The sequence below is a fragment of the Rattus norvegicus genome, chromosome 14 (assembly GCF_021556685.1).
Source record: "Rattus norvegicus strain SHRSP/BbbUtx chromosome 14, alternate assembly SHRSP_T2T, whole genome shotgun sequence".
In the NCBI taxonomy this organism is placed as follows: domain Eukaryota; kingdom Metazoa; phylum Chordata; class Mammalia; order Rodentia; family Muridae; genus Rattus; species Rattus norvegicus.
This window is the reverse complement of record NC_141547.1, coordinates 174,419-199,671: the sequence shown is the minus strand read 5'-3', so window position 1 is coordinate 199,671 and position 25,253 is coordinate 174,419. Positions and strand designations below refer to the sequence as shown.

The 25,253-nt window shown below is 38.0% G+C and overlaps 1 protein-coding gene across 2 annotated transcripts in view; it reads left to right on the top strand.

Annotated features, from left to right (window-relative positions):
- The first annotated feature begins 2,239 nt into the window (after positions 1 to 2,239).
- The window catches only part of Vom2r66 (vomeronasal 2 receptor, 66), a 37,770-nt gene continuing 14,756 nt past the window's right edge, over positions 2,240 to 25,253 (top strand). For both annotated transcript variants that reach the window (XM_087584622.1, XM_087584621.1), the window contains exons 1-4: positions 2,240 to 2,436; positions 4,959 to 5,250; positions 15,045 to 15,854; positions 20,134 to 20,361. In XM_087584622.1, coding sequence (XP_087440748.1) covers positions 2,240 to 2,436; positions 4,959 to 5,250; positions 15,045 to 15,854; positions 20,134 to 20,361 — 1,527 coding nt within the window. The remainder of the gene's footprint in view (positions 2,437 to 4,958; positions 5,251 to 15,044; positions 15,855 to 20,133; positions 20,362 to 25,253) is intronic.

Sequence of the window (25,253 nt, the reverse complement as noted above, 5' to 3'; positions counted from 1 at the left end):
GCTCTGGGCTGTCTGGTTGGTTGATATCATTGTTCTTCCTATGGAGTTGCAAACCCCTTCAGCTCCTTCCTCCTTCCCCTAACTCCTCCATTGGGGTCCCTGTGTTCTGTCTGATGGTTGGCTGCAAACATTCACATATGTATTGGTCAAGCACTGACACAGCCTCTCAAGGGACAGCTATATTAGGCTCTTGTCAGCAAGTACTTCTAGGGAAAAAGCAATAGTAACTGCCTATGACAGGAATTCCCAGGAGGGGCAGTTTCTGGATGGCCTTTCCTTCCCTCTCTCCTCCATTCTTTGTTCCTGTATTTCCTTTAGACAGGAGCAATTCTGGGCTAAAATTTTTGACATGGGTGGGTGGTCCCTCACTCTTGAAAGACAACTTTATATTCTTATGAAAGAATTCTTTTTTTTTTTTTTGGTTCTTTTTTTCGGAGCTGGGGACCGAACCCAGGGCCTTGAGCCTCCTAGGCAAGTGCCCTACCACTGAGCTAAATCCCCAACCCCATGAAAGAATTCTTTATTCACATTTGTATAGATACAGGTCTCAGCACTCTAGGACAGCCTTTAACAACCAGAAATCATGTATATGAAAAACACTGACTTTGAAGTGTTCAGCAATATCCAGTGCAAAACACTAAAATTATATGTGTCATTAAAACACATAATGGGGCATATCATAATCCAAACCAATGAGTTGCCTACATATGCTCTGCTTTCTTATAGTCCAAATTCACTGAAAGAGGTTCATGAGTGTATAATCCTCAAGAAACTCTCCAATGGTCAGTGTTGATTCTAGAATGCTAGCAAAAATAGATGGGTAGAAAGATTTTTTTAATCAAAGTTTACACATTAGAACACAGTGATGCTTCACAGTCACTATTTAATTCTAAGATACTAAGAAGATATTTCTAAACAACACTTCCTCACCCCCAGTACTGTAGTGTAAAATGAGAAAAACAAAGATAATGTAGAATATTTGGGTCAGCCATATTATTAAATTGAAATATCTGAGGATCAGGGAGGAAGATGATCATTTGGAATTCAAATATTAAGACACCTTTCACATTGTTATTGATTGTTTGAAAAGTAGAGTTCCAGCAACTGAACCACCAACCAGAGAGCACACACAGGGACTCACAGTTCCATCTGGATATGTAGCAGAGGTCTTTCTTATCTAGCATCACGGGAAGGGGTGCTGCTTGGTATTGTAGAGGCTTGATGACCCAGGGTAGGGGGATGATAGGGTGCTGAGCAGGAGTGGGTGGGTGGATGGGGTATACCCTCATAGAGGTATGGAGAGGATGGAGGGACAATGATATCAACCAACCAGACCCCCCCCCCAGAGCTCCTATGGACTAAACAGCCAACCAAAGAGTACACATGAAGGAACCAATTGTTTTGTTTGTGATGGAAGCAACTGGGAAGAATCATAAAATGTGAGATGTAAATAAATAAAATAACCAATAAAAAGAGAGAAAAAAAGAAAGAAAGCACACAGCATGGCACTGTGTCTGGATCTTGTTGAACCTTTAAAACTCAATCTTTGTCATAGAAATTAAGTGTGGATCTGTGAAGAACTGTATAATTTTGGATAGAAATGGATTAAATATGTTTCTGATTTAGTCTGTTTCTTGATTCTCAAGACAATGGAAGCACAGGCTTTGTTTAGATAATCTGTTCATATCACTGCTGTGACATAGTTCATACTGTGCATGATCTGTGGATCTCAATGAGTATATACATGAGACTTCCTTTCTCTGCCTTGAACTTTGTAATACAATGTCTTGTGTTTCCCTAGTAGCTCCAATTGTTGTATTACTGGATGTCTCACTGTGAAACGTCTAATAAAATCCAGTAACATCATTTCAAATTGTGCTCACATAATCATGTTGTTAAAAATTTCCAAGAACCAAATTTGAACACAAGGGCTTTTTTCCAGGTGCTCCTAAACATGAGGATATCATGGCACCTGAGAATAAATTATCCTCCAAAGTATTTACCTACCTGTTTTTATTACATGTGCTGTGGACACCTGTGGCAGGGCTCCAGGGGAAAAAATGTTTGTTTCCTCCAGAGCTCAGGAGCAATCTGAAAAATAAAAAATCAAAAATAAAAAAACAATGAATCATGATTAAGCAACAAACCTCTCCTTTGCCCAGTGAAATAAAAGTTGGTACAAATTTGATGTGCATGGCACTTCACAATCCACTCTGTCAGGGTTTAAGGAAGGAAAAACATGTTCCTTCTGATGGTAGTATTCTTCCTTCTTAACATTCCATTTCTCCTGGCAAATTTCAAGGATCCCAGATGCTTTTGGAGAATAAATTTGAATGAAGTCAAGGATGAAGCCCTTGGGATGACTTGTTCCTTCATCCTCGGAACAGTTCAGAAGCCTATGGACAAAGATTATTTCAACCAGACTCTGAATGTCCTGTAAGTGCATTTGTATTTTCCGTGTAAATGACAACTTGAGTATTTGTTAAGTGCTCTGAGGGCGAAGATTAGGCAATTCCTTGAGTCTTCTGTCCTGTTGCTAAGTCTGAACACCAAGAAACAACATTGATTCTTTTACAAATTCAACCCTATTTTCTCCTTTTAATTAATCCAGTGAAGACTGTTTTTCTTCCAGGTGGATTCTTACACAAAGCCTGGAAGCTGAGAAATAAAGGAGTATATACACTGATCCTTCACATAAAGCCCTCCTTATACAATTTATATTGCACTCTAGACAGTGATGACTTATTGCATTCGATCCCATAATATTTCGTTGTGTTTTATCCCAAGTACATGCAAATAAATGGTCATAAACTTTGCTGACAGTCCTGCTATCAGTGTGCTGAACCAAAACCATATGCTGGTTCCAGTAACACTTCTGGTACACATAGTAGTCAAGAACTTATATACACACAAACTTACTCTCTCAAAATCATTGCATGCAGTCACTTCTTGCCTTCTAAACTTCAAGTTTGCAATAAGAATATCTTTACACTGAGAAATTCATACTTCCTATGAATGCCTAGATAGATATTTTTGTATGCATATGAGCAAGGAATATTTAGGGAATTAGAGGGCAAGACATCCAAGTGTTTTAAAAGATGAAATCCAAAATACCTGTGGCTTCATGCTTTACACTGTTCATGTACAATCACTGGCTTTTATGTTTTACAAAGTTCAGTTAGGCACTTTCTCTTTAGAGAAAAACATTGTTTAAACATATGTAATCAAATGATATGTTTACATTCTTTGATTGGTGAGACTATCAATAACAGTAGTGACTGTCTATGTACCTTGTCACTGGCATGGGTGAGAGTTGTTATGTAGAATAGTCAGAATATTGAAGAACAATGGTACAGGGGTTGTCTATTATTTTTGTCAGTATTTAAGAAACATGTTTTCCCTTTTAATGTCTAAGATGATTAAACTCTGACCATTTTGTCATATTTATATCTTGTGGACCTTTTTCCATAATTTTAGTAAATATAGATGCAAATGTTGCCAATATGATAGCAATATGAATTTTGGGGATTGCTGGTAGGTGTTTTAAAACAGCCCTTTTACTTCTAGACAGGCTAAGTAACTGATGTTTCCTAAAGTTTATCTGTAGAAAGTAGTTTGAGCATTGTACAACACTTAATCTCAAATTTCTTTTGTGTATTAGTAAAAGTTTTGAGATTTTTGTGTGTGGTAATAAAGAATAGTATAATATGTCCTACTTTATAGAGTATAGAATGTAAATATCATAGGGGTACAATGTTTGATTAAAACCTGATTGTATTTACCTCAATTTAATAATTAACTATATGAGTATGTTAGTGTTTATTGATCAGATTTTGTAAAATGGCAAGAATGAGACAGGAGATAATATTCTTTATATAAACATAAATACAATATGGTATTATTCTAGTCCCACTGTTATGTGACCCACTTTTATTACAAAAATGAGCATATTCTAGACTGTGTACACCAAAAAATGTCTTTTATAAGCATATAATACTGGCACACACAAATATCACTGCAGTTTCCTTATTTTCCTAGTTCCCAGTGGGATGCTAGTATTATTTTTGTGTAACTGTAAAGGATCAAAGATGTTTCCTAGAAACTAATTTATAATGATAAGAAGTACTGAGAGTGAATATATCACATTCTTTTGTAAATAGAAAGTAGGTGAATAGTATTTTGGTGGTGGGACAAGCCTTTAATCTGTGCACTGAGTACCTAGCACAAGTATATACCTGCACATTTGAAGCAACATCAATTTGGATATATTGCCCTCTTATAACCTAAATGAATCGTGCTCAAATAATACAAATATATGTATAGACATGTATCATTTACCAAATGAATATTGAATATTTGAATTTATTTAAAAATAAATCTTTAAAAAAGATTTTCCTCCAGCAAAAGATTGAAAGAAAAAATTAACAAGATGAGAATAGATATGAGGGGAAATGTTAAGAATATTGGCCACTAAATATAAGTGATTGTTAGTACAGGAACCAAATGTTGCTTCAAAAAGACGACTATGCACTGATAAATCATGTTTACACTTCCTTAATGATTATGTTAACTTCCCCAAAAAATCATGAACTCAATGACTCCCATGCATTTTTATATTGCTCAATAATTTCAAATGGAAGACATGATTAAAATTACTGCTTTGTCAATATATGTGGTTTTCTCTTTACCTTCTGATCAAGCACTCAAAAACAGACATAGAAATGCTCTCTGTGGATGAGAGCAACACCATACCTTATTTATGGGAGACATAGTCATGAATTTTTAAAGTGTTTGGTATTTTCCACGTTCTCATGTCAATCCAACCTCACAACAAAAGTCATTTGGTTCCATCAAATGATGTCAGAAGCAGAAATTTTCATTATAGAATAGTGCTTCTATTGAGTACAAATGATTATGTATAGACATCTGTCCATAATAAACACTGTACTCTTTTACAGAAAAACAACTACAAACCACACATTTGCTTTGGCATTGGCCTTTGCAGTGGATGAAATCAACAGTAATCCTGATCTTTTACCAAATATGTCTCTGATTATAAAATACAATTTGGGCCATTGTGATGGACAAACACCAACAATTCCACCCGATTTATTTTACCCAAATAATCATCAGCCTTTCCCTAATTATTTCTGTAATGAAGAGATTATGTGTTTGGTTCTGCTTACAGGACCACACTGGAGCCCATCTTTATATCTCTGGATATTCGTGTATGTCTACTTTTCTCCACATGTGAGTTGTTATAGTCCAGGAATTCTTTTTTTTTTTTTATTAACTTGAGTATTTCTTATATACATTTCAAGTGTTATTCCCTTTCCCGGTTTCCGGGCAAACATCCCCCTCCCCCCTCCCCTTCCTTATGGGTGTTCCCCTCCCAACCCTCCCCCCATTGCCGCCCTCCCCCCATTGACTAGTTCACTGGGGGTTCAGTCTTAGCAGGAACCCAGGGCTTCCCCTTCCACTGGTGCTCTTACTAGGATATTCATTGCTACCTATGGGGTCAGAGTCCAGGGTCAGTCCATGTATAGTCTTTAGGTAGTGGCTTAGTCCCTGGAAGCTCTGGTTGCTTGGCATTGTTGTACATATGGGGTCTCGAGCCCCTTCAAGCTCTTCCAGTTCTTTCTCTGATTCCTTCAACGGGGGTCCTATTCTCAGTTCAGTGGTTTGCTGCTGGAATTCGCCTCTGTATTTGCTGTATTCTGGCTGTGTCTCTCAGGAGCAATCTACATCCGGCTCCTGTCCGTCTGCACTTCTTTGCTTCATCCATCTTGTCTAATTGGGTGGCTCTATATGTATGGGCCACATGTGGGGCAGGCTCTGAATGGGTGTTCCTTCAGTCTCTGTTTTAATCTTTGCCTCTCCCTTCCCTGCCAAGGGTATTCTTTTTCCTCATTTAAAGAAGGAGTGAAGCATTCACATTTTGATCATCCGTCTTGAGTTTCCTTTGTTCTAGGGATCTAGGGTAATTCAAGCATTTGGGCTAATAGCCACTTATCAATGAGTGCATACCATGTATGTCTTTCTGTGATTGGGTTAGCTCACTCAGGATGATATTTTCCAGTTCCAACCATTTGCCTACGAATTTCATAAACTCGTTGTTTTTGATAGCTGAGTAATATTCCATTGTGTAGATGTACCACATTTTCTGTATCCATTCCTCTGTTGAAGGGCATCTGGGTTCTTTCCATTTTCTGGCTATTATAAATAAGGCTGCGATGAACATAGTGGAGCATGTGTCTCTTTTATATGTTGAGGCATCTTTTGGGTATATGCCCAAGAGAGGTATAGCTGGATCCTCAGGCAGTTCAATGTCCAATTTTCTGAGGAACCTCCAGACTGATTTCCAGAATGGTTTTACCAGTCTGCAATCCCACCAACAATGGAGGAGTGTTCCTCTTTCTCCACATCCTCGCCAGCATCTGCTGTCACCTGAGTTTTTGATCTTAGCCATTCTCACTGGTGTGAGGTGAAATCTCAGGGTTGTTTTGATTTGCATTTCCCTTATGACTAAAGATGTTGAACATTTCTTTAGGTGTTTCTCAGCCATTCGGCATTCCTCAGCTGTGAATTCTTTGTTTAGCTCTGAACCCCATTTTTTAATAGGGTTATTTGTTTCCCTGCGGTCTAACTTCTTGAGTTCTTTGTATATTTTGGATATAAGGCCTCTATCTGTTGTAGGATTGGTAAAGATCTTTTCCCAATCTGTTGGTTGCCGTTTTGTCCTAACCACAGTGTCCTTTGCCTTACAGAAGCTTTGCAGTTTTATGAGATCCCATTTGTCGATTCTTGATCTTAGAGCATAAGCCATTGGTGTTTTGTTCAGGAAATTTTTTCCAGTACCCATGTGTTCCAGATGCTTCCCTAGTTTTTCTTCTATTAGTTTGAGTGTGTCTGGTTTGATGTGGAAGTCCTTGATCCACTTAGTCCAGGAATTCTTAACACCATGTCTCTCTGGGGGACTTTGATAGATATAAAGAAAGTTAATGAATGAGATTGGACTTATGCTTCTGTCAATCTATGTAGTTCCAGGGCACTTACTAATCAGAGATATGATAGGCCTTCTTCTAGGAGCCATCACCAGAAGTTTCCAGAAAGGAGGAATAGAGGAGGTTATGAAGAATTGAGTCTGGCATGGTGGTAGAGAGAATCTTGAAGCCTTGAGTAACTGACAATCAGAGTGTTTCTTTATGCAAATCTCAGTAAGCAGAGGCTAATTCACATTGTTCCACATCATAGAAATATTATTTTTGTCCTCAGATATGTTTTATCTTAATCTTGGTTATAAATTTTAATTATCATTGGTAAACTGTGAAATAAAAGCTATCATTTACAATCATGGAGGTGTTTAGTCATCAGTGATAAACTGATGGAACAGAATTATATTTTGAAAACATTTTTCTCTATAGCCCAATTTTAATTATCTGGAGTATTTTTTGCAAAGTTATGGCAGACCATTCTTAGCCTGGCAGCTTGTGATATTTCAGTGGCATTAGATAGGATGAAAACCTCCAATCCAGTCTGTGGAGTTAGCCATTTTACTACCAACGATAGAGTCAGTGTGCCAATTGCCATTAGATCCTGCGGCAAAAATTTTAGCAACATACTGCTATAGTTGTTACAAGTCGTTTTCTTTAATAATGTAATGATTATGTCATATTTTTGTGGAACTTACACATATGTCTAATCATGATTTTCTTTGGTTTCCTTGACCTAAAATACAAGAGGGGATCTTCACACGTGCACTTTCCTAAGAAAGAGGGATTACGAGGTTCTGATTACTTCTTCTTTCATATTTTTCAATATGATTATCTTTCCACCATTATAAGAAACTTTGTGTGGAAGAGAAACTTCCACACTATCTAACTTTATTTCTGTATATTTTCTTCAAGAGGTACAATTTATGAGTCCTATATATTTTGCATAATAATTGCCTAGGTATTTACTACTATGAATTTTTTAATCTAATCTAGTGCTAACTTTTTTTCCTCCATCTTTATTAAATTGGGTAGTTCTTCCTTACATTTCAATTGTGATTCCCTTTCCGGTTCCCAGGCCAACGTCCCCCTAAACGCTCCCCCTCCCCTACTATATGGGTTTCCCCCTCTCCATCCTCCCCTCTTTACGGCCCCCCCAAAATCACGTTCACTGGGGGTTCAGTCTTGGCAGGACCAAGGGCTTCCCCTTCCACTGGTGCTCTTACTAGGCTATTCATTGCTACCTATGCAGTTGGAGCCCAGGGTCAGTCCATGTAGAGTCTTTAGGTAGTGGCTTAGTCCCTGGAAGCTCTGGTTGTTTGGCATTGTTGTTCATATGGGGTCTCAAGCACCTTCAAGCTCTTTCAGTTCTTTCTCTGATTCCTTCAACAGGGGGTCTCATTCTCAATTCAGTGATTTGCTGATGGCATTTGCCTATGTATTTGCTGTATTCTGCCTGTGTCTCTCAGGAGAGATCTACATCCTGTTCCTGTCGGCCTGCACTTCTTTGCTTCATCCATCTTATCTAGTTTGATGGCTGTATATATATGGGCCACAAGTGGGGCAGGCTCTGAATGGGTGTTCCTTCTGCCTCTGTTCTAAACTTTGCCCCCTATTCCCTCTCAAGGGTATTCTTGTTCCCCTTTTTAAAGAAAAATCACATTTTCTACATCCTTCTTGAGTTTCATGTGTTCTGTGCATTTAAGGTAATTCGAATATTTGGGCTAATATCCAAGTATCAATGAATGCATACCATGTGTGTTTTTCTGTGATTGGGTTACCTCATTCAGGATGATATTTTCCAGTGTCATCCATTTCCAATGAATTTCATAAAGTCATTGCTTTCGATAGCAGAGTAGTATTCCATTGTATAGATGTACCACATTTTCTGTATCCATTCCTCTGTTGAAGGGCATCTAGGTTCTTTCCAGCTCCTGGATATTATAAATGAGGCTGCTATGAACATAGTGGAGCACGTGTATTTTTTATATGTTGGGGCATCTTTTGGGTATGTGCCCAAGAGAGATATAGCTGGGTCCTCAGGAAGTTCAATGTCCAATTTTCTGAGGAACCTCCAGACTGATTTCCAGAGTGGTTGTACCAGTCTGCAATCCCACCAACAATGGAGGAGTGTTCCTCTTTCTCCGCATCCTCGCCAGCATCTGCTGTCACCTGAGTTTTTGATCTTAGCCATTCTCAATGGTGTGAGGTGAAATCTCAGGGTTGTTTTGATTTGCATTGCCCTTATGACTAAAGATGTTGAACATTTCTTTAGGTGCCTCTCAGCCATTCAGCACTCGTCCGCTGTGAATTCTTTGTTTAGCTCTGAACCTCATTTTTAATAGGGTTATTTGTCTCCCTTCATTCTAACTTCTTGAGTGCTTTGTATATTTTGGATATGAGACTTCTATCAGTTATAGGATTGGTAAAGATCTTTTCCCAATCTGTTGGTTGCCGTTTCATCCTAACAACAGTCTCCTTTGCCTTACATTATCTTCGCAGTTTTATGAGATCCGATTTGTAGATTCTTGATCTTAGAGAATATGCCATTGGTGTTTTGTTCAGGAAATTTTCTCCAGTGCCCATGTGTGCCAGATGCTTCTTCACTTTTTCTTCTATTAGTTTGAGTGTATCTGGTTTGATGTGGAGGTCCTTGATCCATTTGGACTTAAGCTTTGTACAGGGCGATAAGAATGGATCGATCTGCATTCTTCTACATGTTGACCTCCAGTTGAACCAGCACCATTTGCTGAAAATGCTATCTTTTTTCCATTGGATGGTTTTGGCTCTTTTGTCAAAAATCAAGTGCCCATAGGTGTGTGGGTTCATTTCTGGGTCCTCAATTCTATTCCACTTGTCTATCTGTCTGTCTCTGTACCAATACCATACAGTTTTTATTACTATTGCTCTGAAATACTACTTAAGTTCAGGAATAGTGATTCCCCTGGAAGTCCTTTTATACTTGAGGATAGTTTTAGCTATCCCAGGTTTTTTTTATTCCGGATAAATTTGCAAAATATTCTGTCTAACTCTATGAAGAGTTGGGTTGGAATTTTGATGGGGATTGCATTGAATCTGTAGATCGCTTTTGATAAAGTGGCCATTTTTACTATATTAATCCTGGCAATCCATGAGCATGTGAGATCTTTCCATCCTCTGAGATCTTCTTTAATTTCTTTCTTCAGAGGCTTGATGTTCTTATCATACAGATTTTTCACTTGCTTGGTTAAAGCCACATCGAAGTATTTTATATTATTTGGGACTGTTATGTTGGGTGTCATTTCCCTAAATTCTTTCTCAGTTTGTTTCTCTTTTGTGTAGAGGAAGACTACTGATTTATTTGAGTGAATTTTATACCCAGTCACTTTGCTGAAGGTGTTTATCAGCTTTAGTAGTTCTCTGGTGGAACTTTTGGGATCACTTAAATATACTATCATATCATCTGCAAATAGTGATATTTTGACTTCTTATTTTTTAGTCTGTATCCCTTTGATCTCCTTTTGTTGTCTGATTGCTCTGGTTAGGACTTCGAGAACTATATTGAATAAGTAGGGAGAGAGTGGGCAGCCTTGTCTATTCCCTGATTTTAGTGGGATTGCTTCAAGTTTCTCTCCATTTAGTTTAATGTTAGCAACTGGTTTGCTGTATATGGCTTTTACTATGTTTAGGTATGGGCCTTGAATTCCTATTCTTTCCAGGACTTTTATCATGAAGGGGTGTTGAATTTTGTCAAATGCTTTCTCAGCGTCTAATGAAATGATCATGTGGTTTTGTTCTTTCAGTTTGTTTATATAATGGATCACGTTGATGGTTTTCTGTATATTAAACCATCCCTGCATGCCTGGGATGAAGCCTACTTGATCATGGTGGATGATTGTTTTGATGTGCTCTTGGATTCGGTTTGCCAGAATTTTATTGAGTATTTTAGCGTCAATATTCATAAGGGAAATTGGTCTGAGGTTCTTTTTTGTTGTGTCTTTGTGTGGTTTAGGTATTAGAGTAATTGGGGCTTCATAGAAGGAATTTGATAGCGCTCCATCTGTTTCAATTTCGTGGAATAGTTTGGATAGTAAGGGTATGAGGTCTTCTATGAAGGCCTGATAGAATTCTGTACTGAACTTGTCTGAACCTGGGCACTTTTTGGTTGGGAGACTTTTAATGACTACTTCTATTTAGGAGTTATGGGGTTGTTTAAATGGTTTATCTGTTCCTGATTTAACTTTGGTACCTGGTATCTGTCTAGGAAATTGTCCATTTCCTACAGATTTTCAAGTTTTGTTGAATATAGGCTTTTGTAGTAGGATCCGATGATTTTTTTTTAATTTCCTCTGTTTCTGTAGTTATGTCTCCCTTTTCATTTCTGATTTTGTTAATTTGGACACACTCTCTGTGTCCTCTCGTTAGTCTGGCTAAGGGTTTATCTATCTTGTTGATTTTCTCAAAGAACCAACTTTTGGTTCTGTTTATTCTTTCTATGGTCCTTTTTGTTTATATTCGGCTGATTTCAGCTCTGAGTTTGATTATTTCCTGCCTTCTTCTCCTCCTGGGTGTGTTCGCATCTTTTTGTTCTAGAGTTTTAGGTGTGCTGTCTAGCTCCTCATATATGCTCGCTCCTGTTTCTTTCTGCAGTCACTCAGAACTATGAGTTTTCCTCTTAGCACAGCTTTCATTGTCTCCCATAAGTTTGGGTATGTTGTACCTTCATTTTCATTAAATTCTAAGAAGTCTTTAATTTCTTTCTTTTTTGATCCTTGACCAGGTTATCCTTAGGTAAAGCATTGTTCAATTTCCATGTATATGTGTGTATTCTTTCCTTATTGTTATTGAAGACCAGCTTTAGCCCATGATGGTCTAATAGGACACATGGGATTATTTCTATTTTTTCTTTATCATTTGAAGCCGTTTTATGACCGATTATATGGACAATTTTGGAGAAAGTACCATGAGGTGGTGAGAAGAAGGTATATCCTTTTCTTTTAGGATAGAATAATCTATAAATATCTGTTAAATCCATTTGGTTCATGATTTCTGTTAGTCTGTCTGTGTCTCTGTTTAATTTCTGTTTCCATGATCTGTCCATTAATGAGAGTGGGGTGTTGAAATCTCCTACTATTATTGTGTGAGGTGCAATGTGTGCTTTGATCTTTAGTAAGGTTTCTTTTATGTATATAGGTGCCCTTGTATTTGGAGCATAGATATTTAGGATTGAGAATTTATCTTGGTGGATTTTTCCTTTGATGAATATGAAGTGTCCTTCCTTATCTTTTTTGATGACTTTTGGTTGAAAATCAATTTTATTCGATGTTAGAATGGCTACTCTAGCTTGCTTCTTCAAACCATTTGTTTGGAAAGTTGTTTTTCAGCCTTTGACTCTGAGGTAGTATCTGTCTTTGTCTCTGAGGTGTGTTTCCTGTAGGCAGCAAAATGTTGGGTCCTCATTGCATATCCAGTTTGTCAATCTGTGTCTTTTAATGGGGAATTGAGTCCATTGATGTTGAGAGATATTAAGGAATAGTGATCTTTGCTTCCTGTTATATTCATATTTGGATGTGAGGTTATGTTTGTGTGCTTTTCTTCTCTTTGTTTTGTTGCCAGATGATTAGTTTCTTGCTTTTTCTAGGGTGTAGCTTGTCTCTTTGTGTTGGGCTTTACCATTTATCATCTTTTGTAGGGCTGGATTTGTAGAAAGATATTGTGTAAATTTGGTTTTGTCGTGGAATATCTTGGTTTCTCCATCTATGTTAATTGAGAGTTTTGCTGGATTGGAGTAATTGGAGTAATCTGGGCTGGCATTTGTGTTCTCTCAGGGTCTGTATGACATCTGTCCAGGATCTTCTGGCTTTCATAGTCTCTGGTGAGAAGTCTGGTGTAATTCTGATAGGTCTGTCTTTTTATGTTACTTGAACTTTTTCCCTTAATGCTTTTACTATTCTTTCTTTTTGTGTGTGTGCATTTGGTGTTTTGACTATTATGTGACGGGAGGAGTTTCTTTTCTGTCCCAATCTATTTGGAGTTCGTTGGCTTTTTGTATGTTTATGGGCTTCTCTTTCTTTAGGTTAGGAAAGTTTTCTTCTATGATTTTGTTGAAGATATTTACTGGTCCTTTGAGTTGGGAGTCTTCACTCTCTTCTATACCTATTATCCTTAGGTTTGATCTTCTCATTATGTCCTAGATTTCCTATATATTTTGAGTCAGTACCTTTTTCCGTTTTACATTATCTTTGACCATTGTGTCGATGATTTCTATGGAATCTTCTGCTCCTGAGATTCTCTATTCTATCTCTTGCATTCTATTGGTAATGCTAATCTCTACGGCTCCTTGTCTCTTCCTTTGGTTTTCTATATCCAGGGTTGTCTCCCTTTGTGCTTTCTTTATTGCTTCTATTTCTATTTTTAATTCCTTCACCTGTTTGATTGTGTTTTCCTGTAATTTTTTCAGGGATTTTTGCATTTTCTCTCTATAGGCTTCTGCTTGTTTATTTGTGTTTTCCTGTATTTCTCTAAGGGAGTTCTTTATGTCTTTGTTGAAGTCCTCCACAATCAATGTGATTTTAAATCTAGATCTTGCTTTTCTGGTGTGTTTGGATATTCAGTGTTTCCTTTGGTGGGAAGATTGGGCTCCGATGATGTCATGTAGTCTTGGTTTCTGTTGCTTGGGTTCCTTTGCTTGGCTCTTGCCATCACTTTGTCTCTTGTATTACCTTGTTCTGCTATTTCTGACAGTGGTTAGACCATACTATAGTCCTGTGTTTCAGGAGTGCTGTAGACCTGTTTTCCTGCTCTCTTACAGCCAGTTATGTGAACAGAGTGTTCTGCTTTCAGGCGTGTAGTCCTTCCTGTCTACTGGTCTTCAGGTGTTCATGTGGGCGTGTGTCCTAAGTTCAGCAGGCAGGTCACTTAGAGCAGAAAATTTGGTCTTACCTCTGGTCTTGGGCCTGGAGTCACTCCTCAGAGCCAGGTTTCAACTCTCTGGGTGGGCAGCAACTAGAAGGGCCTGCCCCGCCTTCACTCAGGACCCTGTGCACAAGGGGCCCGGATGGTGCTAGGCGTTTTCCTCTGGAGTCAGAAATGTGGGCAGAGAGTACTCTCCTCTGACATGCCAAGCGTGTCTGCCCCTTTGAATGTCTAGCTTTCCCTCCCATGGTATTTGGGTGCAGGGAGCTGTTTGACCAGATCCCTTCAGATCCAGGCAGTGTTGTCTGCAGCGTTAAGTGCTCCTATCTTCCTGTTCCCAGAGGCCCTATTCAGTTTCCTCTTGGGCCAGGGATGTGGGCAAGGCTGGGCAGTACTGGCGGTCTCTCCTGCCCTGCAGTCCCAGGAGTGCCCACCTATCTGGGCTTTCTCTCCCTCGGGGTTTGAGAGCAGGGAGCTGTGGGCCGGAATCGGTGAGGTTTGGGCCCCAGCTAGAAACCATAGTGCTAACATTTTTACACTGCCAAAATTTGCTTATAATTTTAAATTTACTTTTTTTCTGATTAACCGTTTCCTGGGGAAGCACAGAGGTATATATTCTCAGAGTATTTTGGAGCCCTGTCCTAAAAAGTTGATCTCTGAAATCTTTACATGAGTCATAACCTCTAGTATACAAAGAATAGCTTCAAGTAGTTCAAGATATATATGTGAATATATATATGCACATGTGTGTGTGTGTGTGTATTTCTGAATGCTAAAGCAGTATTATGTATATGACTTTCCTGTTAAATCATACAAGTATTTCTGGATTAGGTCATGAATGTCTTTTTTAAAAAATATTATTAGTCAAATATCCACAAGTTGTAAGTATATTAAAATCCCTAAAAACATTGAAAACAAAGATATTGAGACTAAAACTGAAAGACAGAACGTAAGTCATTATAACATGCGAATACATTTTATTTCATCTTTGTCAAACAGCTATTCCTGCTGTTCCCATTAGATATCCATGTACCAGGCTTCCATATTTGGTCATTTGAATCAGAGGTGAGAGGAAAAGTCATAGGTAATCAAATATTTGCAGGCAAAGTTGATTACAAATTTTTTAATGCACTTTTCCTCATGCTCTGTGTGTTACAGTTCCTTCAGCTTTCCTATGGACCTTTCTACTCCATCTTCAGTGATAATGAACAATATCCATATCTCTATCAGATGGGCCCAAAGGACTCATCACTAGCATTGGCAATGGTCTCCTTCATACTTTACTTCAAGTGGAACTGGGTTGGACTATTTATCTCAGATGATGATCAAGGCAATCAATTTCTCTCAGAGTTGAAAAAAGAGAGCCAAACCAAGGACATTTGCTTTGCCTTTGTGAACATGGTATCAATCAGTGATGTTTCATACTATCATAAAACTGAAATGTACTACAATTTTGTGATGTCATCCACAAATGTTATTATCATTTATGGGGAAACAAACAGTATTATTGAATTAAGCTTCACAATGTGGTCATCTCCAGTTAAACAGAGAATATGGGTCACCACAAAACAATTTGATTTCCCTACCAGCCAGAGAGACTTAACTCATAGCACATTCTATGGAACCCTTACATTTCTACACCACTATGGTGAGATTCCTGGCTTTAAAAATTTTGTACAGACACGGTACCATCTCAGAAGCACAAATTTATATCTCAGAATACCAGAGTGGAAGTATTTTAACTATGAAGCCTCAGCATCTAACTGTAAAGTACTGAGAAACTATTTATCCAATGTCTCACTGGAATGGCTAATGGAACAGAACTTTGACATGTCCTTTAGTGATTATAGTCACAACATATACAATGCTGTGTATGCCATTGCCCATGCACTCCATGAGAATAATCTGCAAGAAGTTGAAAATCAAGCAAAAAACAATGGGAAAGGAGAAAATACTCACTGCTTGAAGGTAGACTTTCTTTATTTTTATTGGATATTTTATATATTTACATTTCCCCTGACCTTGAACATCTTTCCCCTGCTTCTATTAGGATGCTCTTACTACTACCCACCCACTCTCACATCAAAATCCTGGCATTGCCTTACATTGTCTATCTCATTCAGATTTTCTAGTTTTGCTGAGTATAGGCTTTTGTAGTAGGATCTGATGATTTTTTGTATTTCTTCAGTTTCTGTTATGTCTTTCTTTTCATTTCTGATTTTAATTTGGATACTGCTTCTGTGCCCTCTGTCTGGCTAAGGGTTTATCTATCTTGCTGATTTTCTCAAAGAACAGATTCCTTGTCTTGTTGACTTTTTATATAGTTCTCCTTGTTTCTACTTGTTTGATTTCAGCCATGTATTTGATTATTTCCTGCCATCTTTTCCTCTTGGGTGTTTATGCTCCTTTTTATTCTAGATCTTTAATGTGTGCTGTCAATCTGCTAGGATATGCACTCTCTGGTTTCTTCTTGGAAGTATTCAGAGCTATGAGTATTCCTCCTAGTACTGCTTTTATGGTGTCACATAAGTTTGGGTATGTTGTGCTTTATTTTCATTGAATTCTTAAGAGTCTTTAATTACTTTATCCCTTCCTTAACCAAGTTATTCTTGAGTATGGCATTGTACAGCTTCCATGTTTATGTGAGCTTTTTTTCATTGTTGTTATTTTTGAACACCAGCCTTAGCCCGTGGTGATCCAATAGGATGCATATTATTTCAATCTTCTTGTACTTGTTTTGTGACCAATTATATGGTCAATTTTAGAAAGGACCATCTGGTTCTGAGAAGAATGTATATTCTTCTGTTTTTGGATCAAGTGTTCTATAAATATCTGTTAAATCCATTTGGTTCATAATTTGTGATAGTTTCATTGTATCTCTGTTTCCATGATATTTCCATTAATGAGAGTGGGGAGTTGAAGTCTCCCACTATTATTGTGTGTGGTACAATGTATGCTTTCGGCTTTAGTAATTTTAGTAATGAATGTGGGTTCATTTGCATTTAGAACATAGATGTTCAGATAGAGAGTTCATCTTGGTAGATCTTTCCGTTGATGACTATGAAATGTCCTTCCTTAATTTTTCTGATAACTTTTGCTTGAAAGTCGATTTTGTTCAATATTAGAATGGTTACTTCAGCTTGTTCCATGGGAACATTTGCTTGGAAAAAATTTCCCAGCCTAGTATTCTGAGGTAATGTCTGTCTTTACATATTCAATTCTCACTGAGGTATGGTTCCTGTATGCATCAAAATGCTGGGTCTTTTTTATATATCCATTCTCTTAGTTTAGGTCTTTTTGCTGGGGAATTAAGTCCAATGATGTTAAGAGATATTAAGGAATACTGGCTGTTGCTTTGTGTTATTTTTGTTATTTGATGTAACTATGTTTCTGTGGCTGCTATCTTTTTTTGGGTTTTTTTGAAACAAGATTACTTCCTAGCTTTTTCTAATATGTAATTTCCTCCCTTTTGTTGGAGTTTTTCATCTATTTTCCTTTGTAGGGCTGGATTCGTGGAAAGATCTTGTGTAAATTTGGTTTTGTCATGGAATATCTTGGTTTCTCCATCTACGTTGAGAATATAGCTGGATATAGTAGCCTGGGCTGGCATTTGTGTTTTCTTAGGGTCTGTCTGACATCTGCCCAGGATCTTCTTTCTTTTTTCTCACTGTTGAGAAGTCTGGTGTAATTCTGACAGGTCTGCTTTTATATGTTACTTGACCATTTTCTCTTACTACTTTCAGTAATCTTTATTTGTTTTTTGCATTTGGTGTTTTAACTATTATGTGATGGTAGAAATTTCTTTTCCAGTCCAATCTCTTTGGAGTTCTGTAGGTGTCTTGTATGTTAATGTGCATCTCTTCTTCAGGTTAGGGAAGTTTTCTTCTATAAATTTTGTCGAATATATTTACTGGTCCTTTAAGTTGGGAGTCTTTACTTTCTTCTATACCTATTATTCTTAGATTTGATCTTCTCATTCTGTCCTGGATTACTTGGATTTCTACATTAGGAGCTGTTTGTATTTTGCATTGTCTTTGACTACTGTGCCAATGTTTTCTATGGTATCTTCTGTCCCTGAGATTCTCTCTTTTATCTCTTGTATTCTGTGGTTGATGCTTCCATCTAAGATTCCTGATCTCTTTCCTAGGTTTTCTTTCTTCAGGATTGTCTTCGTGATTTCTTTATTGTTTCTATTTCCATTTTTAGATCCTGTAAGGTTTTGTTTAATTCCTTCACCTGTTGGATGTGTATTCCCTTTAAGGGCTTCTACCTGTATTCTCCTGTATTTCTTTAAGGGAGTTCTTTATGTTCTTCTTAAAGTCCTCTATCATCATCATAATATGTGATTTTAAATAAGAATCTTATTTTTCCCTTATGTTGGGGTATCCAGGACTTGCTCTGTGGGAGAACTGGGTCCTGATGATACCAAGTAGCTTTGATTTCTGTTGCTTCATTCCTTGCACTGACCTCTTACCTTCTAGTAATCTCTGATGTTAGTTGATCTTGCTGTCTCTGACTGAGGATTGTCCCTCCTGTGGGTCTGTGAGCCTGTGTTCTTAGGAGTGAAAGCACTCCTGGGAGACCAGCTCTATCTGGGCTGAATTTGGGTTCAGAGGGCAGTGGGACAGCCTTATCTCTGGGCACATATGCAGGCCAGCAAGGTCCTGTCCCAGATGGCAGGGATGTTCATGTGTCTTGATGCTCCTGGAAGGTCCCTCTTTGAACAGTTATTGGAGCTAAAGTGGGGACTCACCTGTGGATTGAGGAGTGAGATCACTCCTGGGATATCCACTCTCTCTGGGCAGGATTTGTTCTGGAGGCTGTGGGAGAGCCTTAGCTCTGGGTGCAGATGGAGACTGGAAGGATCTGTAGAGTTTCTTCTAATGGACGATGTTTGATATCTTCCATTGCCTAGACATTTAGAATCTCTCAGATGCCCACACATATTGAAATAGGAAATATTTTCCAATATAGATTGGTTTCTGAAACTTTTTTCTAAAGAAAAGGGAAATCTCGTGACTGTTATAAATGTGAATGAAAAAAAAAGGGGCACAGTTTATCAATTGAAAATTTTGGTTTCATACAGAGCACTCGAATTTCCATCAGCATACCCCTTCCAATATTTGATATAAACAGATTGTCCTCATAAATTTTCTCCATGATGAGATGAGTTTTTATTTATAGTCATCAATTATATGGAAATATTTTTAAGGAATGGTTTTCATTAGGGTCCTCCAGGGATTCTGCCCCAGTGTTGGTTCTGGGTAACTTACTTGGTATTCTGAAAGTAATTTAATGGAAGTGTTAATATTCAGTTCCATCTATAAAATTTGTTCATATGTTTGAGTGCATCTTTGTTACCGTGTATAATTATATTTTTATTCTTCCTGTGTATCTGTGTTTATATGTTTTGCTTTGTACATACATGTTTATCTCTCTGTATGACTATGGAAGTGAATAACTATTTTTCTATGTATTAATTCCTTTCTATAAGTGTGGCTTTTTATGTGTGTGGTTTTTTGTGTTTTTGCCAGAGAATGTGTCTTTGTGTGCCACTGAATGTATTTTGTAATGTTTTGAATGTGCTTACACATATTTGTATCTGCTTTACTGTTACGTGTCTGCCTATTTCTTTGTGGTTATCTTGGGCTTTGCCTGCCTTTTTGTTATTATGAGTGAGTAAAAAATTCTTTGTGAGTCAGTACCATTTTGGGCTGGAACATATATTTATGCCTCTCCTTGTATGTTGCTGTCAAGCTGTTCTGTGTGCGTGTCAGTGTGTGTAGATATGTGCATGTACATGTGGGGGGTGTCAGTGTATGTATTTTGTGTGATTTCATATCTATGTTTTTAGTTGAGTGCATATGTATGTCTCTTTGTGCCTGGATTTTTACACATTGTGTCAACATATATGTATATTTCTATGGAAATAAGTTTACAGGTGTACTTTATATGTGCCTCAGAAAAGACCTGCGTCTCTCTGTGTGTAAATATGTGTGTGTGTGTGTGTGTTTATGTGTGTGTTACCAACCTGTTTTGTTTCTGTATTTATGTCTGTTTTTGTTTGGTAGTCTTCTCTGAGAGAAATGAATTTCATGGAATATTATGATAATTTCATTTATCCAATACCTTTGTTGTTATTTTCTTTTTCATTTTTTGAATGATATTGCCTTTGTTATGAAATTAGAATATATTTTATGACTTTAAGGAACGGTATATACATTATACTGAAATGCTTGTCTTTTAGCTAAACTCATTTCTGAGAAAGACCCACTTCACTAATCCTCTTGGGAACAGAGTGATTATGAAACAGAGAGAAATAGTGCATGAAGACTATGACATTTTTCACATGTGGAATTTCTCACAACGCCTTGGGATTAAGGTGAAGATAGGACAATTCAGCCCATATTTTCCACAGGGTCAACAGTTACACTTATATGTAGACATGACTGAATTGGCTACAGGAAGTAGAAAGGTAGGTGTGTATTAAATTATCGATTTATAATACAGAGTAGTAAACACTTTCATGTGGATACACTATAACATATTGAAATGAAATATTTTGTCACATCAGGAACCAATTTCTAGGTTCCTGTATTTTGTTTCTTTATTCATTTTTGACATATATTTACTAATTCTTTGAAAATTTTCTACATGCATAAAATATACCTTTTTCTTATCAGAAAAATTTTCTGAAATTTAAGGACTATAAAAATTTCTTCACCACAGTTTGATACTCTTTTCTTAAATTTAAATAATATTCTCTTCATATAATTTTTGTTGTTATACAATTATCTCCTCCATTACCTTAAACATCTGGAACACAAATTGATAAGAGTGAGACTAATGTTACAGTAATGAAACCATAAGATTCATAATTGCTAACACTTGTCATTAACCCAAAAATGTTTTTCCATATCACAGGAAGACATTTACCAAGTTCACTAATTTACACAGTTACAGAAATTCATATTCAAAGAAACATCTTCAAGTTTTAAAAAAACTTGAAGAACCTCTTCATACTTTTAAGTAAGAAGGACAAAATTTCAAAGGAACCTATAGACAGCACTAGAACAACAGGCAAAGAAATGGCTATTAAAACACATCAAATACAGCAATAACAGCAACCAGACAAATAAAAAAATTTCAGTTATACTTGAATTTTTTTTATTAACTTGAGTATATCTTATATACATTTCGAGTGTTATTCCCTTTCCCGGTTTCCGGGCAAATATCCTCCTCCCCCCTCCCCTTCCAGATGGGTGTTCCCCTCCCAACCCTCCCCCCATTGCCGCCCTCCCCCCAACAGTCTAGTTCACTGGGGTTTCAGTCTTAGCAGGACCCAGGGCTTCCCCTTCCACTGGTGTTCTTACTAGGATATTCATTGCTACCTATGAGGTCAGAGTCCAGGGTCAGTCCATGTATAGTCTTTAGGTAGTGGCTTAGTCCCTGAAAGCTCTGGTTGGTTGGCATTGTTGTACATATGGGGTCTCAAGACCCTTCAAGCTCTTCCAGTTCTTTCTCTGATTCCTTCAACGGGGGTCCTATTCTCATTTCAGTGGTTTGCTGCTGGAATTCGCCTCTGTATTTGCTGTATTCTGGCTGTGTCTCTCAGGAGAGATCTACATCCGGCTCCTGTCGGTCTGCACTTGTTTGCTTCATCCATCTTGTCTAATTGGGTGGCTGTATATGTATGGGCCACATGTGGGGCAGGCTCTGAATGGGTGTTCCTTCAGTCTCTGTTTTAATCTTTGCCTCTCTATTCCCTGCCAAGGGTATTCTTGTTCCCCTTTTAAAGAAGGAGTGAAGCATTCACATTTTGATCATCCGTCTTGACTTTCATTTGTTCTAGGCATCTAGGGTAATTCAAGCATTTGGGCTAATAGCCACTTATGATTGAGTGCATACCATGTATGTCTTTCTGTGATTGGGTTAGCTCACTCAGGATGATATTTTCCAGTTCCAAACATTTACCTACGAATTTCATAAACTCATTGTTTTTGAGAGCTGAGTAATATTCCATTGTTTAGATGTACCACATTTTCTGTATCCATTCCTCTGTTGAAGGGCATCTGGGTTCTTTCCAGCTTCTGGCTATTATAAATAAGGCTGCATTGAACATAGTGGAGCACGTGTCTCTTTTATATGTTGAGGCATCTTTTGGGTATATGCCCAAGAGAGGTATAGCTGGATCCTCAGGCAGTTCAATGTCCAATTTTCTGAGGAACCTCCAGACTGATTTCCAGAATGGTTGTACCAGTCTGCAATCCCACCAACAATGGAGGAGTGTTCCTCTTTCTCCACATCCTCGCCAGCATCTGCTGTCACCTGAGTTTTTGATCTTAGCCATTCTCACTGGTGTGAGGTGAAATCTCAGGGTTGTTTTGATTTGCATTTCCCTTATGACTAAAGATGTTGAACATTTCTTTAGGTGTTTCTCAGCCATTCGGCATTCCTCAGCTGTGAACTGTTTGTTTAGCTCTGACCCACATTTTTTAATAGGGTTATTTGTCTCCCTGCGGTCTAACTTCTTGAGTTCTTTGTATATTTTGGATATAAGGCCTCTATCTGTTGTAGGATTGGTAAAGATCTTTTCCCAATCTGTTTGTTGCTGTTTTGTCCTAACCACAGTGTCCTTTGCCTTACAGAAGCTTTGCAGTTTTATGAGATCCCACTTGACGATTCTTGATCTTAGAGCATAAGCCATTGGTGTTTTGTTCAGGAAATTTTTTCCAGTGCCCATGTGTTCCAGATGCTTCCTTAGTTTTTCTTCTATTAGTTTGAGTGTGTCTGGTTTGATGTGGAGGTCCTTGATCCACTTGGACTTAAGCTTTGTACAGGGTGATAAGCATGGATCGATCTGCATTCTTCTACATATTGACCTCCAGTTGAACCAAACCATTTGCTGAAAATGCTCTTTTTTCCATTGGATGGTTTTGGCTCCTTTGTCAAAAATCAAGTGACCATAGGTGTGTGGGTTCATTTCTGGGTCTTCAGTTCTACTCCATTCCTCTATCTGTCTGTCTCTGTACGAATACCAGGCAGTTTTTATCACTATTGCTCTGTAATACTGCTTGAGTTCAGGGATAGTGATTCCCCCTGAAGTCCTTTTATTGTTGAGGATAGTTTTAGCTATCCTGGGTTTTTTGTTATTCCAGATGAATTTGAAAATTGTTCTGTCTAACTCTTTGAAGAATTGGATTGGTATTTTGATGGGGATTGCACTGAATCTGTACATCACTTTTGGTAAAATGGCCATTTTTACTATATTAATCCTGCCAATCCATGAGCATGGGAGATCTTTCTATCTTCTGAGGTCTTCAATTTCTTTCTTCAGAGTCTTGAAGTTCTTATTGTACAGATCTTTTACTTGCTTGGTTAAAGTGACACCGAGGTACTTTATATTATTTGGTCTATTATGAAGGGTGTCGTTTCCCTAATTTCTTGCTCGGCTTGTTTCTCTTTTGTGTAGAGGAAGGCTACTGATTTATTTGAGTTAATTTTGTACCCAGCCACTTTACTGAAGTTGTTTATCAGCTTTAGTAGTTCTCTGGTGGAACTTTTGGGATCACTTAAATATACTATCATATCATCTGCAAATAGTGATATTTTGACTTCTTCTTTTCTGATCTCTATCCCCTTGACCTCCTTTTGTTGTCTGATTGCTCTGGCCAGAACTTCAAGAACTATATTGAATAAGTAGGGAGAGAGTGGGCAGCCTTGTCTATTCCCTGATTTTAGTGGGATTGCTTCAAGTTTCTCTCCATTTAATTTAATGTTAGCAACTGGTTTGCTGTATATGGCTTTTACTATGTTTAGGTATGGGGCTTGAATTCCTATTCTTTCCAGGACTTTTATCATGAAGGGGTGTTGAATTTTGTCAAATGCTTTCTCAGCGTCTAATGAAATGATCATGTGGTTTTGTTCTTTCAGTTTGTTTATACAATGGATCACGTTGATGGTTTTCTGTATATTAAACCATCCCTGCATGCCTGGGATGAAGCCTACTTTATCATGGTGGATGATTGTTTTGATGTGCTCTTGGATTCGGTTTGCCAGAATTTTATTGAGTATTTTTGCGTCGATATTCATAAGGGAAATTGGTCTGAAGTTCTCTTTCTTTGTTGTGTCTTTGTGTGGTTTAGGTATAAGAGTAATTGTGGCTTCATAGAAGGTTTTCGGTAGTGCTCCATCTGTTTCAAATTTGTGGAATAGTTTGGATGGTATTGGTATGAGGTCTTCTATGAAGGTCTGATAGAATTCTGCACTAAACCCGTCTGGACCTGGGCTCTTTTTGGTTGGGAGACCTTTAATGACTGCTTCTATTTCCTTAGGAGTTATGGGGTTGTTTAACTGCTTTATCTGTTCCTGATTTAACTTCGGTACCTGGTATCTGTCTAGGAAATTGTCCATTTCCTACAGATTTTCAAGTTTTGTTGAATATAGGCTTTTTTTTCTTTTTTCTTTTTTTTTTATTAACTTGAGTATTTCTTATATACATTTCGAGTGTTATTCCCTTTCCCGGTATCTGGGCAAACATCACCCTCCCCCCTCCCCTTCCTTATGGGTGTTCCCCTCCCAACCCTCCCCCCATTGCCGCCCTCCCCCCATAGACTAGTTCACTGGGGGTTCAGTCTTAGCAGGACCCAGGGCTTCCCCTTCCCCTTCCCTATCTTACTAGGATATTCATTGCTACCTATGGGGTCAGAGTCCAGGGTCAGTCCATGTATAGTCTTTAGGTAGTGGCTTAGTCCCTGGAAGCTCTTGTTGCTTGGCATTGTTGTACTTTTGGGGTCTCGAGCCCCTTCAAGCTCTTCCAGTTCTTTCTCTGATTCCTTCAATAGGGGACCTATTCTCAGTTCAGTGGTTTGCTGCTGGCATTCGCCTCTGTATTTGCTGTATTCTGGCTGTGTCTCTAAGGAGCGATCTACATCGGGCTCCTGTCGGTCTGCACTTCTTTGCTTCATCCATCTTGTCTAATTGGGTGGCTCTATATGTATGGGCCACATGTGGGGCAGGCTCTAAATGGGTGTTCCTTAAGTCTCTGTTTTAATCTTTGCCTCTCCCTTCCCTGCCAAGGGTATTCTTTTTCCTCATTTAAAGAAGGAGTGAAGCATTCACATTTTGATCATCCGTCTTGAGTTTCGTTTGTTCTAGGGATCTAGGGTAATTCAAGCATTTGGGCTAATAGCCACTTATCAATGAGTGCATACCATGTATGTCTTTCTGTGATTGGGTTAGCTCACTCAGGATGATATTTTCCAGTTCCAACCATTTGCCTACGAATTTCATAAACTCGTTGTTTTTGATAGCTGAGTAATATTCCATTGTGTAGATGTACCCCATTTTCTGTATCCATTCCTCTGT